Source organism: Lissotriton vulgaris, chromosome 8 (assembly GCF_964263255.1).
Source record: "Lissotriton vulgaris chromosome 8, aLisVul1.2, whole genome shotgun sequence".
Taxonomy (NCBI): Eukaryota; Metazoa; Chordata; class Amphibia; order Caudata; family Salamandridae; genus Lissotriton; species Lissotriton vulgaris.
In genome coordinates, this window is record NC_141696.1 from 28,663,060 (window position 1) to 28,683,355 (window position 20,296).

General features: G+C 40.8%; 1 protein-coding gene across 1 annotated transcript; it reads right to left on the reverse strand.

Annotated features, from left to right (window-relative positions):
- Positions 1–1,297: 1,297 nt before the first annotated feature.
- Positions 1,298–16,926, reverse strand: LOC147693286 (vomeronasal type-2 receptor 26-like). Its single transcript, XM_086935895.1, has 4 exons — positions 16,729–16,926; positions 12,081–12,299; positions 7,515–7,635; positions 1,298–2,208 (listed from the first exon to the last, which is right to left on the reverse strand). The coding sequence occupies exons 1-4, from the start codon at positions 16,924–16,926 to the stop codon at positions 1,298–1,300; spliced, it is 1,449 nt and encodes a 482-aa protein (XP_086792021.1).
- Positions 16,927–20,296: the final 3,370 nt, after the last annotated feature.

The following is a 20,296-nucleotide window of genomic DNA, read 5'->3' on the forward strand; positions in this document are numbered from 1 at the left end:
GCTAAGCCAACAAACATATGGACAGATAAACTCGACGTAAAATACACAACATACAATGAAATTATTTACAATGTATCACAAACAATGGCCTGCCAATTACGTATATACACACAGATAAACAATACTGACACTGGTTGTTTATTATCGTCTCAAATGGGGAAATATATTTTATTTTTTAGGCTTAGCCAAAAACGCACTCTATAATCTGCTCAATCGTTGCGAGCACTCTTTCTGAAGTGCCTCCCTGAAAAAGAACACAGATGGACCAATTACTACAGCATCAATGTGCTGGGCAGCTTGACCACTGGTTGTAGGTGTTGCAATATAGTATTGGTTTGACATGCTGCTCATTTTGAGGTATTACAAAACACATGTTGAAGCTCAAAAAAAATAAAGGTGCATCATAATATATCATAAATATTAATAAATGTTGATGTATATCAGTAAGAATGATTATTTACATCAAATTTATAACCTATTTGAATTCTTTTTTTTTACATGATTTTGGCCACAATTTTGGTTTTCTATCTATGACATCAGGCTAAATCCAATGTGGGCATACACATGACATGCACTGATGTGTACACATGAGCGGTTGTGCCAAATTTGATGCAAAACAGAAGATTTAAAATGTGTTTTAATATTCGTTGTCCATCTTGGATTTTGATTTGACTGTATGACGCCATAGCTAAGATCCACTTGGAGACATGCTCTATATGATTACTCATCGAATGTCTGTACCAACTTTCAGCTTTTTATCATAAGGTGAAGGATTTTCATTAGAAAACGGGCCTAACAGCCTTACTATATGCGGTCTCATTGTCCCTTCATTCATGTTTACTGTAGTAGTGAACTCAGTACTTCATTTGGGTCAATGCATTTGTCCAGGGTTTCATTTTGCCCATGCAAATTCACTGGTAAATGTTGTTTAAGTTTTGTACAAATCTTATCAGGCCTTGAACAATATTTTTTGACTACTCTAGGTATAGCAGTTCCACAATGTATAACAGTCGCAATCAGTTTGTGTTCTAGAGTGTCTGCTAACCATTGCAATTGGTGGTCTATGTCCCATGTTCCAAATCCATGTTTGTGAGATGTGACATGCATGCTTTTGCAAATTCCACTTCTTTGTATCAGAATGAAGGTCCTCTGAGGTCTTAAAATATTTTGCATACATATATTTATATAATTTCTATTTGTGTACTAAATGTTACCTCACCTTCATCTTTAAATATTAGCTGTGTTACTTTCACCCACTCTCATTGGTGAGGTTTGCTTTTATTCCTTAGTACATTTTCTATGAATTAAAACACTCTTTTCTAACTAGAAGATTTCTGGTGTTCCTCTCAGGCCTTACAAGAATAATATAACATTTGGGAAAAAATATACACCCTAGTAGCCCTGCACTGGAACACAAGATGGCAAACACCTCCACGGCCACCAGGTACTTCCCCCGTGTGCTCAGGTATGCTGGGATGAAGGAAATCCAAACACTGACAAACACCAGCATACTGAAGGTGATCAGTTTGGCCTCATTGAAGCTTCCAGGGAGATTCCTTGAGAGAAAGGCCACTATAAAGCTGACCAAGGCCAGGAGAGCCAAGTATCCCAGCATGCAATAGAAAAACATGGTGTCTCCTTCATTACATTCAAAGGTCATTTTCTCAATATAAGACTTCAGGTTGAGCTCTGGAAATGGAGGTGATTCGACCAGCCAAACAACACAGATGATGATCTGAATCATAGAACAGAAAACAACTATAAAGCTTGGTGTCCTTGATCCCAGCCACTTTCTGGCAGAGCTGTTTGGATGTATTGCCTTGAAGGCAACAACTACAATTATAGTTTTTGCCAAAATAGAGGAGACACTGATTGAAAATACTATCCCAAAGACAGTCTGTCGGAGCATGCAGGTGAGCTTCCCGGGACGGCCGATGAATATGAAGGAGCAGAGGAAGCAGCACTTGAGGGCGATGAGGAGCAGGTAACTGAGTCCACGGTTGTTGGCTTTGACAATGGGAGTGTCTCGATACCTGATGAAAAGGAGCAGCACACTTGCAGTGAGGATAAACAGGAGCGCACCGCAGGTGGAAAGAATTACACCCAGGGTTTCTTGAAATGAGAGGAACTCAGTCACCTTTTGGATGCACTGATCGTGTTTTAAATTGGACCACTGATCATCAGGGCATTTCCTGCAATCATCTGTATCTACATAAGAATGGAAATTAAGACATAGTTTGTGTTAAACTGTAGTTCATAACACACTGCTATACAACTGAATCAAGGGTAATCCCATCAAGTTATGTTTAGTACCATTTTGACTTAAATATTCAATCCATAGGTAACACATTCATTTATTCTGTAATTCAGGTAACAGCAATTTTAGCTAGGATGTCCTTATTAGTAAATAAAGTGAACAGATGATTATACGAAGAAGCAAAATATTGAAACACATTCAGTGATAATCCAGCCACTGATTTTATATGAAGTCAAGATTAAATGTCTAGATTCTAGGCAGAATTAGTATAATATGGAGGGTTGCTGTTTAAAAATATTACTGGGCTTGCTAGAGATCTGTACAGTACAGCCAATAGGAGCTGAAGCTAATATGCCATTCAGGAATACTTACCAGAATCTCTTAGACTGTTCTTTTGAGAAAAGCCTAACAAAGAACAGCTTGAATGAATTGAAAATACTTCCCCAGAAGTCATTGTTTATGGCAAAAGATTTGGGCCCAATGGATAAGGAAGAACTTGTTTCGGAGAACAATAAGCTTGGATTTACTGCCCTGTGTCTCTATAAAACATCAGGAATTACTACTCAAAACAACCTTAGCCGGAAGACTAAGTAATTCAAGTTACTTGAGTCATAAAGCATCAGTTGAATATCTTCAGGACTCATGGCAGGATCAATCAATTTTTGCATCACTTGCCAGGTATGTAAACAAGATGTTTGCTTTTAAGGTTTAAACTAGTTTGTATTCTTCTTTTCATTCACAACAAGATGGGATCTGCATTTTGTGAGAATGTGTTTATGTGGGAGTATTTTTCCATAAACATTCGGCCAAAGAGTGCTCATTTTCACCAAGAAACAGCATTACAGAAAAAGAGCACAGTATCCTTAGCAGTAATGCTCGAAGTACATAAACAAAGGAGACTTAAATGGAGAGAAACAAATATGGAAGAAATAATGGACACAGTGAAAATATATGTGGAGAACAACGAGCCACTATGCGCCCATTTATTAGTACGGGATTGGGAGAACCTGTGCACGTTTTTGTTAGACAAATTTCCAGCAATCCCAGCAGGTAAAGCCTTGTACGAATCTAGAAAAGAACCATGGTACAATATAAAGCTGCAAGATCAGAAGAGAAATATCGCAAGGGAGGCAAGAGCAATGGCCTCAGCAGCCAGAATGGAAAAAGAAATAGATAACAGCAAGATCACAAAAATGAGAAAGGCATAAAAGGAAATGTGCAGAGAGGCAAAAAGGATGCTGAAAACATCTGGGAGAAATTGCTATGGGCAAACAAACTACTGAACAGCAGCGAATTATGGGGATTAATAAATAAACTAACAAAGGGAACAGAATCCCACCAGAATGCAGGACTAAGTCAGTTTGGATACAAACAAGTACTCACAGGTGTGTAGATACAAGCCCAGACGAGCCAGAGGAATCAAATCTGAAATTAACCTCAATAGGCAGTCCCATTTTTGAAAAAGGACAATCTGTAACGCACGATTTAACACCTTTTACAGCAACAAAACAATTAAAGGTAGTGATAAAAAAGTTGAAGTCCGCTGGCGCAGCCGGGCCAAATGGCCTTCCAAATGCCCTTTTCAAGCAAGACCCGGAATTTTGGGCCAATTACCTCGCTCCACTTTTCAACCAGCTACATTCTTAGAATAAGATGCCACATTCCTGGAGAGAAAGTCTACTTCACCCAATTTATAAAAATGGCAGCCAAATAGAACCTGGGAACTATAGACTAATTGCCCTTATTGATGTAGAGGCAAAACTGTTTGCATCTTGCATTTTACAACATTTCCAGGAGTGGACAGAGAAAAAAAGAAGAATCCCGAAATTTCAAACAGGTTTCAGGCAGGGCACGGGCACCACTACAAATCTGGCAGCATTGGCGATCTTAATTGAAATTGAAAAAGCGGCAAGTCAAAAAAAAAGGTCTACTAGCATGTTATATTGACTTGAAATCTGCTTTTGACAGAGTGCCGGGAGACCGTCTTTGGCTGAAATTGAAAGAATGGGGATTACCCCAGAAACTGATAGATACAATAATATCTCTACACAGTGAAACTTGGGCCACGGTGAAGCTTGGAGACGGCAGCAGAATATCATCAAAGATAATAATGGATTAAAACAAGGCTGTGTCCTTTCAACATGTCTATTCAATTTATACTTAATGGTTTAAAACAACTACTTGCTAAAGACAAATGGCCATCCGCCCAAACTGGCAAATGAGTCAATTCAGTTCCTGCAATATGCAGATAATATTGTGGTTGTGAGTCAAACCCCAATAGGGCTACAAAGAGTCATAAACAAACTGACTGATTGCAATGCCCTTCCCACGGCCATCTTTTGAAAATAATGGCAGCACAACTGCTTCCAACTGTGTCCTAAGGCAGGGAAATTTGGCATGGTCAAGAAATTGCGGGGCATATTACCAAGCAATAGCAATAATTATCGCTATTGCTTGGTTAGAGACAAAAATGTATCGCCGACCTGCGGCGATTTTGATCGCAGATAAACCTTGGTATTACCAAGGTTTATCGCAAATGCGCCACAATGCATGAATATCGCTGAAAAGTATGCGATATTCATGCATTACCGAGCTAATGCTCTTAGCCATGCTATCCTCCTCCCATTGGATAACATGACTAAGAACTGCTCAGGGCAGGTGTTAGCTTTTGGAGATATTCGCGCCTGCATTCGCGATCCTTTCTGTCTTCACCAGGTACATTTTGCAACGGCCTGTCGCTACGTTTTTCATTTCCTTCTGCCCTACCATTAGCACTAAGTAATTGATCGCATTTGACTCCCCAGATTTTCATCCACTGGTGCAGCCAACCGATTTTGAGAAGCTTGCTCCACACCTGTAAGTTTCTCCTAATTTATGTGACTTTCAATACCCCTTTTATTTTATTTGACTACTACTCTGATGGTGGTGTGCTTTGCATATGTCTCCCTTTTAGGACTGTTTTGCCACCACCTTTCAGAAGTACCATTCCCTAGTCACTCTCTGACTTCATTAACGTGAGTTGTTTACCTTATCGAACGCACATTCCTGTGATGTTCAGACATTTTTGGCTAACTGCCATCTCTGTTCCTCTTGTTTCACTGCAGTTTCACGCTTTCCCCTGATGTCCATTGTCCTCTAAGAAGTTGTGCTTCCACAATCTAGTCGGATATAAGGCGAACCATTGGTAATCACCCTTTTGACCTATCATAACTATGTGCAATACATCTATGGATCTCTATGACCATTTTGATTAATTGATTATTATTCTTTGTTCAGATTGTCTGCCCCACCGAGTTTTTCCACCGTCCTGATGAAGACCCTCTAGCAAGGTCTTAGCGAGTACCTGCACCGATTTTGGGTCGAAACATCGACACACCTTCTCTCCCCTCAGCTTCTGTTAATTGTCATTTGGCTTTCTCCATCGAAGCATGAAATTGTCTTGATTTATTTGTGATTAACTGGCCACTTGCCGTTTTTTATATTAAGGTTTAAACTGACTATTAATTTGTCACATAGTTAGTTTCCCTACACTGTCCATCACCACCCTGACCTTTCCCTTCCCTTAGGGGCACCAAGTGTGTGTATATATTTGTGCATTTTATGAACTAATTGCAATTTATTGCATTGGCTGGTTGTGATTAAAAACAATGTTGCTAATTTTCTTTGAATTCAGTGTATAATCGCTTGCCATTACTCTATATTGTTTTTCTCCTGTTCTGGGACCACTTTGTTTGTATCATTAACTCACCCAGGTCCCAGCGACTTATTTGGGTATACCCCCGTGTTCATAACACAGGGCTAATTGAAATAGTTGTGTTTTGAAAAATGAATAAAAGTTAGATTTTGAAACACAATCGCAAGACTCCTAAAAATTGAATATTGTTGAATGTTCCATATTCGAAATGTTTCTGGACTTTTTATTGCTTGAATCTTGGATGGAATTAGATTATCATAGTAGTAGTTCCCAAGGAAATGGGAGACGATATGGGGGGCCTGGCAGATTTATAAGGGTCTATAATGTTTTCTGCAAGTTGCAATTGCTACAATTGCCCATAATTGCTGGGGCAAATGATGATGTACTTTGGCATCAAAAGAGATTGCAACACATTATAACAGTTCCTTATATGTACTGGATACTGATCACGTACCAATTAAAACAGTTAAAGGAAGTATATACACTGCCAACATAACGGTACACCTGCTGGATTTAATTGCATGCAGACCTTAGCCAAACCTCTCCAATGGCCTAACAGAGTAAAGTGTGTCGGAGAAATTACTACATTGTTGAGGATAAACACCTAGATCACATTTTGCTTCTGATTGACTGGAGTACTTGGGTATTCGCCTATGCTTGCATATGGAGAACAGAGGTTGTGTTGCAGATGAGAGGGATCTCAGTCTCCTTGGAAGGGAGTTTGAGGTGGTTTTCTATCATTCAGGAAGAGACATCTTCCAATGCCTGTGTCAGATAAAGGATTATCTGTTCTGGAAGTAGTGCTAGGTGTCATAGGCATATAGGCATCACTGAAAAGCCTCAACAGATTTGATATTGACCAGAGTAGGGAAAAGGATTAAAACCGGTGGGACTTCATTTTGTACAGGCACATGGTCCGAAGATAGTTTTCAGAGGTGAATGGATTTTTTGCAGAAATGTGGGAAGTAAGAAGTAAACGTACTAAGATCTTGGAAGGGAAAAAAAGCTAAAAGGCGATGTCAGGGTACGGTACCTTAGATCCAAGTATACATAATATAAATAATGCTCATAAGTCATTGCCTAGAACAGGAACAATGTGAGTTAGAAGGAACACCATAAGTAGGTAGTCAGTCTCAAGTACATTGACCCATGGGCCTGTGCAGACGGACTGACAATATTAGGTTTCTCCTGGAGGAGAGTGCTGATGCTCCACAGAGAGAAACTGAGAATTTGTCCATCTCTAAATAGGTGAACCAAGAGTTTGGTGTTTGAGGCGTATAGTATGTTTTTTTATGGATTTCCCTCTGCATTTTTGAAGTTCTAAGTGACCCCCCAAGATTTTATAATTGTTGATGTCTTGAATATCATTAGAGACATGTAGAATTGTCTGTATATTATTTCTATTACCTCTTTTGAATATATATAATCATTCATTATGAAAAAAACATATTTAGAAAGGTACTTTTCTTATTGATTTAACTCTCTTTTAAATGGAAGCCATGCCAGTGGTGATTTTAGTTTGAGAACTTTTCTTAAAAAAGTGTTCCAATTATCAAAACTTACGAGGGTCAGTGATCTCCCCAGCTGAACACGCAACACACTCAAAGCAACATATGGGTTTTCCTTCTTTAGCGGCCTTTCTGTAGCCAGGGAGACAATTTGCATTGCAGACCGAGATTGGAACCTATGGAGGGATATAGAGAGTATATGAATGTAAATAATCAAAAATAACTTGTGCAATCTGAAAGAAGTACAGAGCACACCTTGAAGTACATTATGCTTGGCAAGGAACATAATCTTCAAAAGAAACAGATAGAGAAGTAAAGGCACAGCTAACAGTTTGGATCTAACCGAAAGACTAAGGGAGAGACAACTTTCATAAAACAATTATGGGCATAATTTATAGCTGTAAGGGAGAAAATAATTAAAGTAGAATTTTTAAGACAGACTTTGTGGTATTAGACATCTGCTCAAGTTGTGTTCAATGTTCTACTTCATTTGAACTGAAGGTGATCATTACCAGCTATCGAGATATTTCCTCTGCGTCCCCAGAGTTGCTGGTACCTGCGAACTGAAAAAACAGGGTGGTTTAGTTGTTAAGGGTTACCGGAGGAACTATGAGGTACCCCTGAGAAATAAGGAGTTACGAGGAGAAGTAGAAGTTCTGTGGTCAATTCTCCCAGTATTTCTTCATTCTCTCCTGGAGTTTCTCCTGGAGATTTGGGTTGATATCCGTGACATGTGTCTCTGAGTGACTGGGTCCCCAGAGGTACTGTGGACACAGAGCTGACAACCACTCTTATCCCTAGCACTACTCTATTGTAAGCACTGTACAAATATCACACCCACCATCAACACACCACCTTTTCAGTGAATTTGGCAGTCAAAGCTTGGTGTCAACTTGCCATTATAAATCAACTGCAATCCTTGGCTTTTTAAGTGTATTAGTGCATGCATGTGTCCTTTTCTTGTGCAGGTTTACTGTTGTGGTTGAACCGAAGGGCACCTTTTGGAAGTGTTTCAATTAGATAAAAGAATGCCCAATTTTGTTGACATTTACCGATAAAGAATATACTTTACTGAAAAGCTCACACTTAACACAGGTAACCCATATTGCTTATGCATGGAGCATCGTTGTGGAGGACTGATTGAGCTCACTGTTACACAGTGCACTGCTCTTACTCTAAGGGTGAAATTGAAATAGAGGAACCCTTATGACTACAAATGGCCACTGAGAGAGACACAACTTCTGGGTGCCCATGCTTTTTTAGCTATACGATATAGTGATGACAAGTGCCCTCTCTAATGTTTAATATTCAGAACTCCAGGTCCATTCCAAGGAGATGTGAAGACAAACAAGCTGGATAGTGGATCCCTATGACTCTGTTGCATGTGCTGCACTTCTAACAAGGATACATGCAAAAGCCAACATTCCTACTGGAAAATCAAAAGCATTGCAAGCCTCTGGGGTACTGTGCTGGTGACGCCTGTGGTGATAGATGTAGCTTGTGAAAGGAGTTAGTGTTGGATATACACCAAGGAATGGAGCTATTCAAGGAAAGCATGGCTGAAGTGATGATTCAACTGAGGACCAGAACATTTGAAATGGAAGAGACCATGCAAAGCAAATCAAATAATTGGACAACAATCTTAACAATCTAGAGACACAAAAAATGTCAGGAATTAGAAAATATGGCAACAAAAGACAATATTATAATATAAATAGGGAACATGGCTGCTAATATTAGGTGCTCAGACATTCACGAGTATGTCTAGTCTAGTCCCCATTACACTGACATAAATGAACAATCCTCCAAGGATTGTTTTTGTGCAGGAAGGGGCACAACTCTCTCTGCAATGCAGGAACTCTTGCAGCATGATACAAGGGAGCTGGCTTTGGAGCTGGGCTATACTGAGTGCGAAGGCAGAATGAAAATTTGGGGAATGCACCATATCTTTGTAGATACAGCACATTCTTGCCCTCTCCTTGTGATTCAGTTCAGTACAGCAAGTTGTCTTGCTATGTTATGCTGCATCAAAGTTTGATAAAAGGGTCCCCAGATACGTATGCTTATCTATACTGTTGTGTCATGACTGATGTAGTAAAAAGGACATATTAGCATGCTGATTTTTCCTTTCACTCCTTTTAGTGATGATCACAGGATGTAATTTTATGTAAATGATAGTCCTTCCCTTGATTCAGCGATGCCCTTTTTATTGTTTTGTTGCAAAGTGGAAGGTCAGCATTTGTGTACTTTTAGAGGCTCAGAAGCCCCTTGCTGCACAGTTGCGCACTTTTTAAACTAAGGCCTTACCATTATGATTAGTTTTGTGCAGTTCGTAAACTGTAACTAAGTGCTATTAGAAACTGTGACCATATGCTGGATATTATTGTATAGTTTGCAATATGAATACATGCTATAAAGTGCTGTGCTAATGTTGTGGCAACCTTAAACCAACCAAACTAAATCCATTTTTGACTTAAACCTTTGCATCTCAGAGAGCACACTAGAGTAGAGTCTGGCAAACCATATGGAAAGAAAGCTTGATGAAGAGCCCCACTGGATGGTGAATAGGCTGCATGGAAAGGGTCACTGGGTATTACTAGGTGTGCTCACTCAGGGCTGGAGGACTGTATAAGAGGGATAGCTGGTTGTGACCATTCAGAGCAGTAGGGCTAAATGGGAGAAATCACTGGATGTGACCACACACAGCAGGAGAACAAGCTGTGAGCATTCAAGGGATGTGATCACTCCTGGTAGGAGGGTTTGATGTGAGACATCATTGGAGCGGCAGATGGGAGGGAGCACTGGGTGTGACTGCGTGGGGCAGAAGGACTAGTATAGAGGGATAATTGGGAGTGACCACTCAGAGCAGGAGTGCTAGTTGAGGGGGATCATGTGATCATTCATAGCAAGAGATTTAGATAGTAGGGGTCACTGCTTGTGACCACTTAGAAAGAGCAGGAGATTTAGATTATGGGGTGTGATAATTCAGTGCAGGAGTGCTGAATGGGAGGGATCACAGTGTATGTCTACTGAAAGTAGGTGTGGTAGATGGGAGGGATCACTAGGTGTGACTACTCAGAGCCGGAAGGATAGTTGGAAGGGATCACTGAGTCTGACTGCCTAGGGCAGGAGACTAGAAGAGAGGATTCACACAGTATGACCAGTCAGGACAGGAGGGATAGATGGGAGGGATCACAGGGCGTGCCTGCCAAGCGTATAAAGACTATAAGGGAGGCATCAAAGGGTGCGATCACTCAGGGACGGAGAGCTTTGGGCACTCAGATTAGCATGGCTAGATGGAAGGGATTACTGGATTTGACTGCCTCGAGCAGGAGGACTGAAAGGAAGGGATCACAGGGTGTGACCGCTTAGGGGTAAATGGAATGGATCACTGGACGTTCACTGGAGTGACTTCTCAGGGACAGTGGGCTGCATAGGAGGATTCACAGGATGTCAGTCAGTCAGAAAACTTTATTTCACCAACACAAAGTAGCCATAAAAAGTATACTACATAAAACACAATTCACAACATTACAAAACACACGAAAAAAGATTGTTACTTTAAAAATACAGATACAAATTCATGATCATTTACACAATAATAAAATCTTTTCATTTTGTAGGAATATAATTTCAGGTAGTTATAGATCTCTTTTTTAGTGCCAGTAATAACAAATATGCTAAAGAGAAACAGATAAAAGGATCAAGAAGGAGCTGGATGTCACTGCTACAACAGGAGGGCTTGTTTAGAGGATTCCTAATGACAGACCAGTCATGGCTGGAGGTGAGATGAGGGGGCTCACTGGATCTGACCTCTCAGAGCAGGAGGGCTAGATGGAAGGGATCAAGAGAATGATATTTAGGTTGGAGGGTTCGCTGGGTGTGACTGCCTGGGGCAGGAGGGCTAGAAGGGAGAGATCACTGAGTGGTACTGCTCATGACCGGAGGGCTGCATGTGAGGGATTACAGCAATGTGATGGCTCAGGTCAGGAGAGCTAGATGAGAAGGATCACAGGATGTGACTACCCAGGGCCAGCCTATTAGAAGGGTGGGATCACCGGGTGTAACCACTCAGATAAAGGTGATCTAGATGTGAGAAAGGTAACTGGGTGTGACCAAGTAGAGCAGGAAGACATGGTATGGGTGCTCTTAGCAGGAGGTCAAGTCGTAAAGAATCAAGGGGTGTGACTCCTCAGGGCAGGAATTAACATCAGCAGTGATAGCCCCCTAATGGGGATAGACATAGACAGAGATTGGAGGATGTTTCAAGGAGGACAGCAGTCAGAAAAGGATTAAATAGAACGGTGTATGAGTCCAGTGGAAGGAGGTAGGCAGTAAAGTCATTGGTGTATTTATTATTTATTTGTAAAAGTTGGCATAACCAAAGGTGTTACATTGCATAAAAAATCTGAACCCAAGGTCTAAACACCAATAGGTAGCAATATTTCAGCCCTAACATAGCTCTCATTTCACTGGCATACAGGCACGGATTCTAGGTTCTTCCGGAGGTTTTGATATTTCTGCAGCTTGTTTAATAATGTATGAGAGGATTATGCCTATTTGGTTGATTATGGATGCCCATAGCAGGCTGCTGAAAGCTCATGAAAGATTTCCTTCTTACCTGGGAGTTATGAGCCCATAATATTGCTTTTGTATTGACATAGACATAATCGCTTTGTTGGGTATCAAAACTGCCCACATTCACAAATCTAATGTCATCAGTTCCAATTATCTGCACATTGAAGATGTCGTATGCACGTGGTGCATCACCATTCACATCAAAGTAGATCCGGTCACCATTTTGAAGGGAAATATTGACTTTCTTCACATAGTGGAGGACCTGAAGGATTCAAGCATAAGCATAGTTCATACAGCCTATTGACAACGAGGGCAGAAAAAGAACTCATTTAGTCATCTGATCACTGGTTATTCAAATCCTACAAGGTGGTCAGTACACACTTGTAGCCCATCCTCCCACTCCTGTCTACATCCCATAGCATCTATTATTATTTAACAATACAGCCGGGTGAGGAGGTCTGGGAGGCTACCCTGAGCACATGGCCAGATATGTCTGTGGATGAATTTGAAGCAGAAACTGACAATGATAACATTCCATTCACACAAAATTCTCCATCAAATGTGGCCTACCTCCACATTAGAAGACCCCAAGCCAGCATCTGTAGTTAGTAATCTTGGAGTCAGTCATTGCATTTGTAAAAGTATAAGTACCAGGTCCTGAGCCATTTCTCAGGATGCCAATGTAGCATGCACTACCCACTGCCCCTGCCAGCTCTGCCAAATGCCAGTGCCAAGACCACTGATTAACCATCACTCTGCTACAAGTGTAACACTTTAGGCTATTACAGGTCACTCAGAGCTGCAAGAATAGACTAAGCATGCTGATTTTGATATTCATTTTTATGTATATTTACGTTTTAAACACTCTACTGATATGATTTACTCAAAAGTAGACATATACACTGTGTGGTGGACTGCTATAACTAAGAGGCAATGTTGAGAAACAAGTATCAATTTCGAGCACCAGCAACACCTGTACAAATATTGGAGTCCTGAATAATTTAATTATGTTGTTCGGTTATCATCTGGCAGCTGTGTCCAAAAATTGCCTTTAATATTTCAGAGTTTGTTTAAGAATGTTTCCAATTTTTAACCACAACCCATAAGATGTATTTATTATTTATTGAAGGTTTTATATAGTGGGCACATGACCGGAGCTCCTTTTGGCTGGCTTAGGACGCTTTACCGCTACTAACCAGTGCTGAAGTGCTTGTGCTCTCTCTCCTACACAAAGTGATATTGGATCTTCCTCAAATGACATATTTAATTTACTTATAAGTCCCTAATAAAGTGTACTGCATATGCCCAGGACCTGTAAATTAAATGCTTCTACAGGGCCTACAGCACTCATTGTGCCACCCACTGATGTAGCCCACTAACAATGGTTCAGGTATGCCATTATACAGCCTGTCTGTTAAGTTGCACTGGCATTTCAACCTGGCAAGATAAACCTCTTGCCAGTATTAAACCTTCCCTTTTTATACATATAAGTCACCCCTAAGGTAGGCTTTGAGTAACCCACAGGGCAGAGTGCAATGTTTTATAATGGCACAGCATGTACCTTTAAGTTTTACATTCCTTGGCAGTGAATAACACCCACATTAATTTTTCAATACTGCAAGGCCTATCTCTCCCAGGGCATTACATTGGGATTACCCTGTTATATCTTTTAAGTGTAATTTCCAATAGTGACGAGATAGACTTTTCAAGTGTGGTGTCCCTGGACTCACAATTTAAAATCACAACTTATGATAAAGTTGGAATTAAATTACTGTTCTGAAAATGCCTCTTTTAGAAAGTTTGTAAAACAAGGGGATTGTACCTATGCCTCCGGGATGTATTACTAAATCACTCAGTAAGACAATAGATAAAGCTAAATGAATTAGTTTTGCCAAGACAATTTATTTTGTCAGTATCTTTAGAATCAGTTTTTTAGATGATTATTTTATAGGCAAGAGAATCAACATTATCAACTCAACCTCTAGCGACTGAATTTTCACAAAAGACCAATATACAAATAACATACAAAAAACATTGAATTAATCATCAATAGACCTTAACAAAAAAGGACTAATGTACATGTGACATACAAAAAACATTAAATCAACATATATCATTTCATTCCAATTATCAAAAAACAGTTAATCATGGACAGAAAGAGTTTGCCAATATTAAATATGCATTCAGTTTCCACAATGTGGTGCACTATTTCTTTTTAGAACCACATGAGTCAAAGTTTAAACATTCCTTTTAAACTTGAACATTCATATTAAATGTATTAACAAGAATTTTATGCGAACTAGTGTCGTAGCCGGCAGATATTTTAAATCTTTTTTTCACATAACATTCCTTACGGTTGGGTGCACCTTAGAGTGTGCATACCACCGGAGGATCACTGTCCTTTGGTCCTGATGAAAGCTGAGCGAATTGGGCTCACCAACAGCAGAAACATGTCGACCATTTTTTTCACCCAGTGGACTAGGTGTCTTTAATTACAGATACCTTACCTTAATCTCCACTCAACATTGTTTTTACAAATGCTAGTTGGACCTTGAAGAAAATAGTTTACTGTCACAACTACGCACTTTTTAATTTGCACTCACAAAGCACTTTTTGGTTTCTTCACGTTTGCACCCTCAACACTCACAACAACCAGCTCCACTGCAAAACAGGCGTTGCAGCACACTGGAAAGACGCTAGGTCTTTCCAGTGGGAACCCAGTGATGAAGCATGTCACCACTAGGTGGTGAGTGAGGGTTCTTACAAAACCTTTTTTGGTTCTCCTTCACTTTCTGTCTATCTCTTGCTTTCCACCTTAATTTCTTTTTAAGTGTGGTTTGTTCTTTCACTCTCTAGTTGTTTTTGTAGTCATCTCTTGGGGGTACGAGAGTGATCTGCTATACCCTTACTCTCTCTTTGTTTAATAGTTATGAATGTACCCAGACACAGTTCGGCGAGGGTTGCATTGCGACAATTGCATTTTCTGCAGATTCATGAAAGAATCACGTTTAAAATCTTGTGCACAGCACACAAGTCTATTTGGAACAACGGCCCCAAGATTGTTCTTCCCCTGTTCCGTATACACCAATCTCTCAGATCCCTTAGGTCCAATCAGCGTAATCTACTGGTGGTACCTGGGTGAAGCGAGCCCGAATGGGTGGTCACCAGCTCTCTTTCCTAGCAGCCAAATGCTGGACACATCCTCCCGGATAACATCGGGCTTGAAAGTAACAATCTCGCCTTTAGGAAGTGAATGTCTCCTTTAGCCCTCTGGTCTAACAGCGCTGGGATGCCCCAGGGTAGCCATGCGCGATAGAAGTGAGTATTCATTAATTCATTCATTCACTCTGGACACCCGCATGTTGGCCACCAGATGATCACCCTCTACCAAAACAAAGGACTTGGGCATCATCATAGACAAAGAACTTAAATTTAAAGAACAAATCAGCAAAGTCACATCTATTTCCTTCTGTGCCATGAGACTAATTAATAAAATTAAGAAATACATACCAGGAGAACTCTTAAAAACAGCGACCCTGGCTTTGGTCCTCTCAGGTATAGACTATTGCAATAGCCTTTACCTCACCATCAACTCAGGTCTGGTTAACAGGTTCCATATCGTACAAAATAATAATAATAATAATAAAAACATTTATAAAGCGCCTGGCTGCACAAAACTGTGTGTCCCCGCGCTAACTGCTTACAAATCATAAACTGAGGGAGATGAAACCTGAGGGAGTAAAGACAGCAATTATTTAGGGAATAGAAAAGTTTTCAATTTGGCCCTAAATCGTGTTTCGGAAGGTTCCATCCGAAGTGGAATCGGAAGGGTGTTCCAATATTTAGTGGCCAAAAAACGGAAGGATTTACCTCCCATTTTGGCTCTCGTAATGCGAGGGAGTTTGAATTGCATCATTCCTGATGATCTTAAGTCTCTTAACGGACAATGGATGGTCAGAAGGCTTCTGAGGTAGATGGGGCCTTTTTTATGAGCTATTCGGTGGGCATAGCAGAGGCTTTTGAATCTAATTCTTTCCTTGACAGGAAGCCAATGTAACTTGGTTAAGGCTGCTTTAGTAGATGTTCTTCTCGAAAGGCCTAGCACCATTCGAGCAGCTGCATTTTGAATACATTGTAGCTGGTGCAGGCCTTTCTGATTGAGACCTATCAGGAGAGCATTTCCGTAGTCCAAGTGGGAAGTTATGAGAGCATGGACTAATGCTTTTCTAGCTTTGGTGGGAATAAGGTCAATAATTTTTTCGAAGAACCTTTAGTGTGCCGAAGCATATTCCTGTAGTTTTATTAACTTGGGATTTGCCAGAAAGATCCGAGTCTAGCATGATCCCTAGGTTTCTTACCGATTTAACAGGACTGGGTAGTTCTCCCAGTTCACTAGGCCACCATGCGCGAGACCATATGGAGGTTTCCTTCCCTACCACCAGCACCTCTGTCTTGTCACCATTTAAATGGAGACAATTGTTGTCCATCCAGGTGGCTACAGCCGCCATACAGTTGGAGAAGTTGGCGGCATAGTCCTTACTGTCCGGTGTTAATTTGAACATTAATTGAGTATCGTCAGCATAGCTGACAATGCCCACCCCAAAATTCTCTACAACGTGTGCCAGGGGTTCCATGTAGATGTTGAATAAAGTAGGGCTCAAACTGGAGCCCTGTGGAACCCCATGGTTTACGCTGCGAGGAGATGACTTAAAGGGTGGGCAATACAGCTGGAACGATCTATTAGTAAGGAAGGATTCCATCCAGGCAAGAGCAGATCCTGTCACACCTAAATCCGAGAGGTGAGACAACAGCGTGGAGTGCAGCACGGTGTCAAATGCTGCACTAAGGTCAAGCATGACCAACGATGCCGTCTCGCCCTCGTCCACCATCTTACGGATGTATTCTGTGGAGTACAGGACTGCGGATTCGGTGGAATAACCTGGTCTAAATCCCGATTGGGATTGATGGAGTAATGTTTCTCCCTCCAAAAATGCCATAAGTTGTTTATTAACTATTTTTTCAATAATTTTGGCACAGTACGGGAGAAGGGAGATTGGTCTAAGGTTTTGGAGCTGAGAAATGGGAATATTCGTTTTTTTCTTTAAAGGTATTACTTGGGCTATTTTCCAAGCCTCTGGAACCATACACTCCTGAAAGGATAAAGTAATCATATGGCTGATGTGATTAATAAGTGTGTTTTCCATAATGTCCTTACTCTTTTTCTGCGGGCACACATCATTGGGGGATCCTGAATGTATTCCATTTATGATCTTAAGTAGATCCTTTCTGTCAGGTGTAATAAACTTGTTAAGTGTGAGATTATGTATAGAAGGAGCTTAAATAGGTTCATTAGTATTAATCAAATTAGTAGATTTAGTGAAAGTAGAATGGATTTTCTCTACTTTTTCTAAAAAATAATCTGCTATTTGTTCGCATATTTCTGAGGAATACGTGTCTTGGGTATCTAGGCGTGAGGAATTTGTTAGTTCTTTATAGATGCAAAACATTTCCTTCCTGGGATTGTTTGCCTCCTCAATTCTGTTTTTAAAGAAAGCACTCTTCTCTTCTCTTATCAATTTATGATATTCTTTAAGCTTAGTTGTATAATTTTTCTTAAGTTCAGGTGTATAGCTTTTTCTCCATTTGCGCTCCACTGATTTGCATTGAGCTTTAGCAAGTTGGAGTTTTTCAGAGAACCACGGCTCTGATTTCCTTGTTCTGACAGGAGGTTTGGTGGTCCATGGTGCTATTTTGTCCAATGCCTTACTTTGCCAAAGTTCGTAATTATTCCATGCCTCTTGTAAGGATTGCCCCATGACAAGAGGTTGTTCGTCTAATGAGCTTTTAAAACGGTCCGGGGTATAGTTCTTCCAATTACGGCGTTTATGAAAATAGGGTTTGGAAGGGGCATGCATAGTGAGACTATTTAGTATTTCAAAGTTTATCATATAATGGTCAGACCATATTAACGGAATAGGGGGGACCTATGCGGCAGCACGTCTCATTTTAAAGATCCCCAAAAATATATCAGCAAGAGAAGTCCTCTGTAAATATTTACAGGTTCAAGGGCTAATACAGTTCACAAACAAACTAAAGTGGTATATCCCTGACAGGACATTACGGTCAGGAATGGCCATGAACATGGGAGTTATCCCCTTCAAGAATGCCACCTGGGGAGGTAGGAGCCTCTTTAGATCAACAGCAATGCTTTGGAACAAACTACCTATCACTGCAGAATTACAGGAAAAGCTTCAAAATGTGGCTATTTACACAGACTGCCTACATTAAATAATCCTTTCCTCTGCCTGTCGCAGCCTAATGTCCCTTCTGTCCTCAGTTGTTATAGTGCCAAGACGCCTTCGGGCAGTTGCGCTTTATAAATCCGATTTCAATTCAATTCAATTCAACATGTTTTGCGCCCTTGATGGTCTCAGTAGGAGACCCTTAGCGCTTCTTCAGAACCAAAAAGAACAGGTTAGAGAAAGTGTAACTGTATTAAAGATGGCCTCCTCAAATTAAATAGTGCCACCAGTAGGACCCTGGTGGTGGTGCAATCTGAAACAACAAGAGGGAAAAAGGGTAAAGGCATACAAAACAAAGAAACATAGCTTGTCATGTCTCTGGTATATAAATCCTAATACATCCAGATGGACCCTTATATGTAGACCATGTGTAAATATATCTGGCCTCCAAAAGGTAGACCCGACACAGTCTCGGCGATGGCTGAGCTAGTGAGGCCATGGTAATAAAAACAATGGTGAGGTAATCGGAATTAATAACAACTAGTATAGGGGTAAGGACATCCCAACATGTTATAACAGTTAGTAATAGGGTGAGTATATCATAGTGGTTAGTATGCATATCAACGGAGGGGGGATAGGAAAAGGAGGGACGTCTTACGTATGTGACATAAGAGATAGTCACCATGAGTCACAGTTACCGGTGTGCATGTTTCAGAGCATAAAAGTGCTGGCATTGTAAAAGTCTAGAAGGTATTTAGGATTATGGCGAAAGGAACAACTTGCTGTAACTACCAAACCTCTTGAGCGCTTGTAGATGGTTGCTCGTGGATTGCCCCCAATTTTTATAGTGCTCAGCTTTAAGAAATGACTTCCGGAATCAGAGAGCGATCGGACATCAAGGCCACCATCTTGGAACAGTGAAAACTGCTGATAAAGGCAAGCCTGTGGGTGGTTTTCTATTGTTCAAAAAAGGCCTATGGAGATTTGTCATTCAGAGTTCCACCCAGCAAGTGATGTTGTGAGGTATAGATAGTGGAATGACAGTGTCGGTTATTTCAAAACAGTAGCTTCAATGTCTGTATTAAATCAAAAGAATGTGGAAATTAGGAGACAGAATTGCACATCAGCAAATCCTGTGAAAGGGGAGTGAAACAAAGAGTAATGGAAAGGGATGACAGATTGTGTAATTCCAAAACAATGTAAAGAACAGTTGCCATGTAAAGATGGTTAGGGTGTTGTAAATTAGCAGAGATTAGGTCAAGCATTAGCAGACGACATCTTGTATTTAGAGACTATCTTGTCCATTTTGCGGAATCCATTTTGTATTTCTGCCAGCCATTTTGTTTGCCATGTGCTCTGTCCTACCTCCCTGTTAACTGCTCTTAAAACCTGCAACAAAACGAGATATATTTAGCTTCTTCTGCTTCGCACATGCTTAGTTGAGCTTACAGCTGTCCTCAACTTGTAACTGTCAGGATATGTCCAACAGAATTAGCTGTCAGCCCCTCCCACTTGTTGCCAGCACACTTTCTGTATGACTATTATATGTACTAACAACCAGCATTCTGTGCTTGTACCGCCTTCATTTGAGCCCCTGTGTGGGTATATAAGGACCAAGCTCCTTCCATTCAGTGTGCTACTTCATGCATTACCGAAGGGTGTTGTGTGAATGCAGTTCCACCTCATGAGGTTTAATAAACTCTGTCTTTTCTATTCCAGTTTCTATGCCAACTTCTTCCTACTGGTCTGAGGACTCTGTGCAGAGAAAGGCGAATCCCTTGCACTGGTAGGCCTTGCTGTGGCTCACTACTACAAATTGGCGTTTCCAACGTGGGGCTCATCGGCGACTCGGATGCCTGAAGGACTGGTCACGACGAAGGATTGGAATCTCACTTTGGACACAATCGCTGCCTGAGGAGACCCGAGTCTTGGCACCCACGGCGTTTTTCCTTTCTTTCTGATCAGACCATCCAGGTGGCCCCGGTCCTCGACTGAGATCTCTTCTGTTGATTCGCCG

Bases quoted from the DNA above. Each gene is read 5' to 3' on its own strand.
- LOC147693286 (XM_086935895.1), bottom strand. From the start codon at position 16,926: ATGGTGGACGAGGGCGAGACGGCATCGTTGGTCATGCTTGACCTTAGT. The intron at 12,300-16,728 runs GTAAACCATGGG...TGAATCCTTCAG, and splicing joins TTAAGTCATCTCCTCGCAGC to GTCCTCCACTATGTGAAGAA. The intron at 2,209-7,514 runs GTAAGTTTTGAT...ATTCTTATGTAG, and splicing joins TGGGGAGATCACTGACCCTC to ATACAGATGATTGCAGGAAA.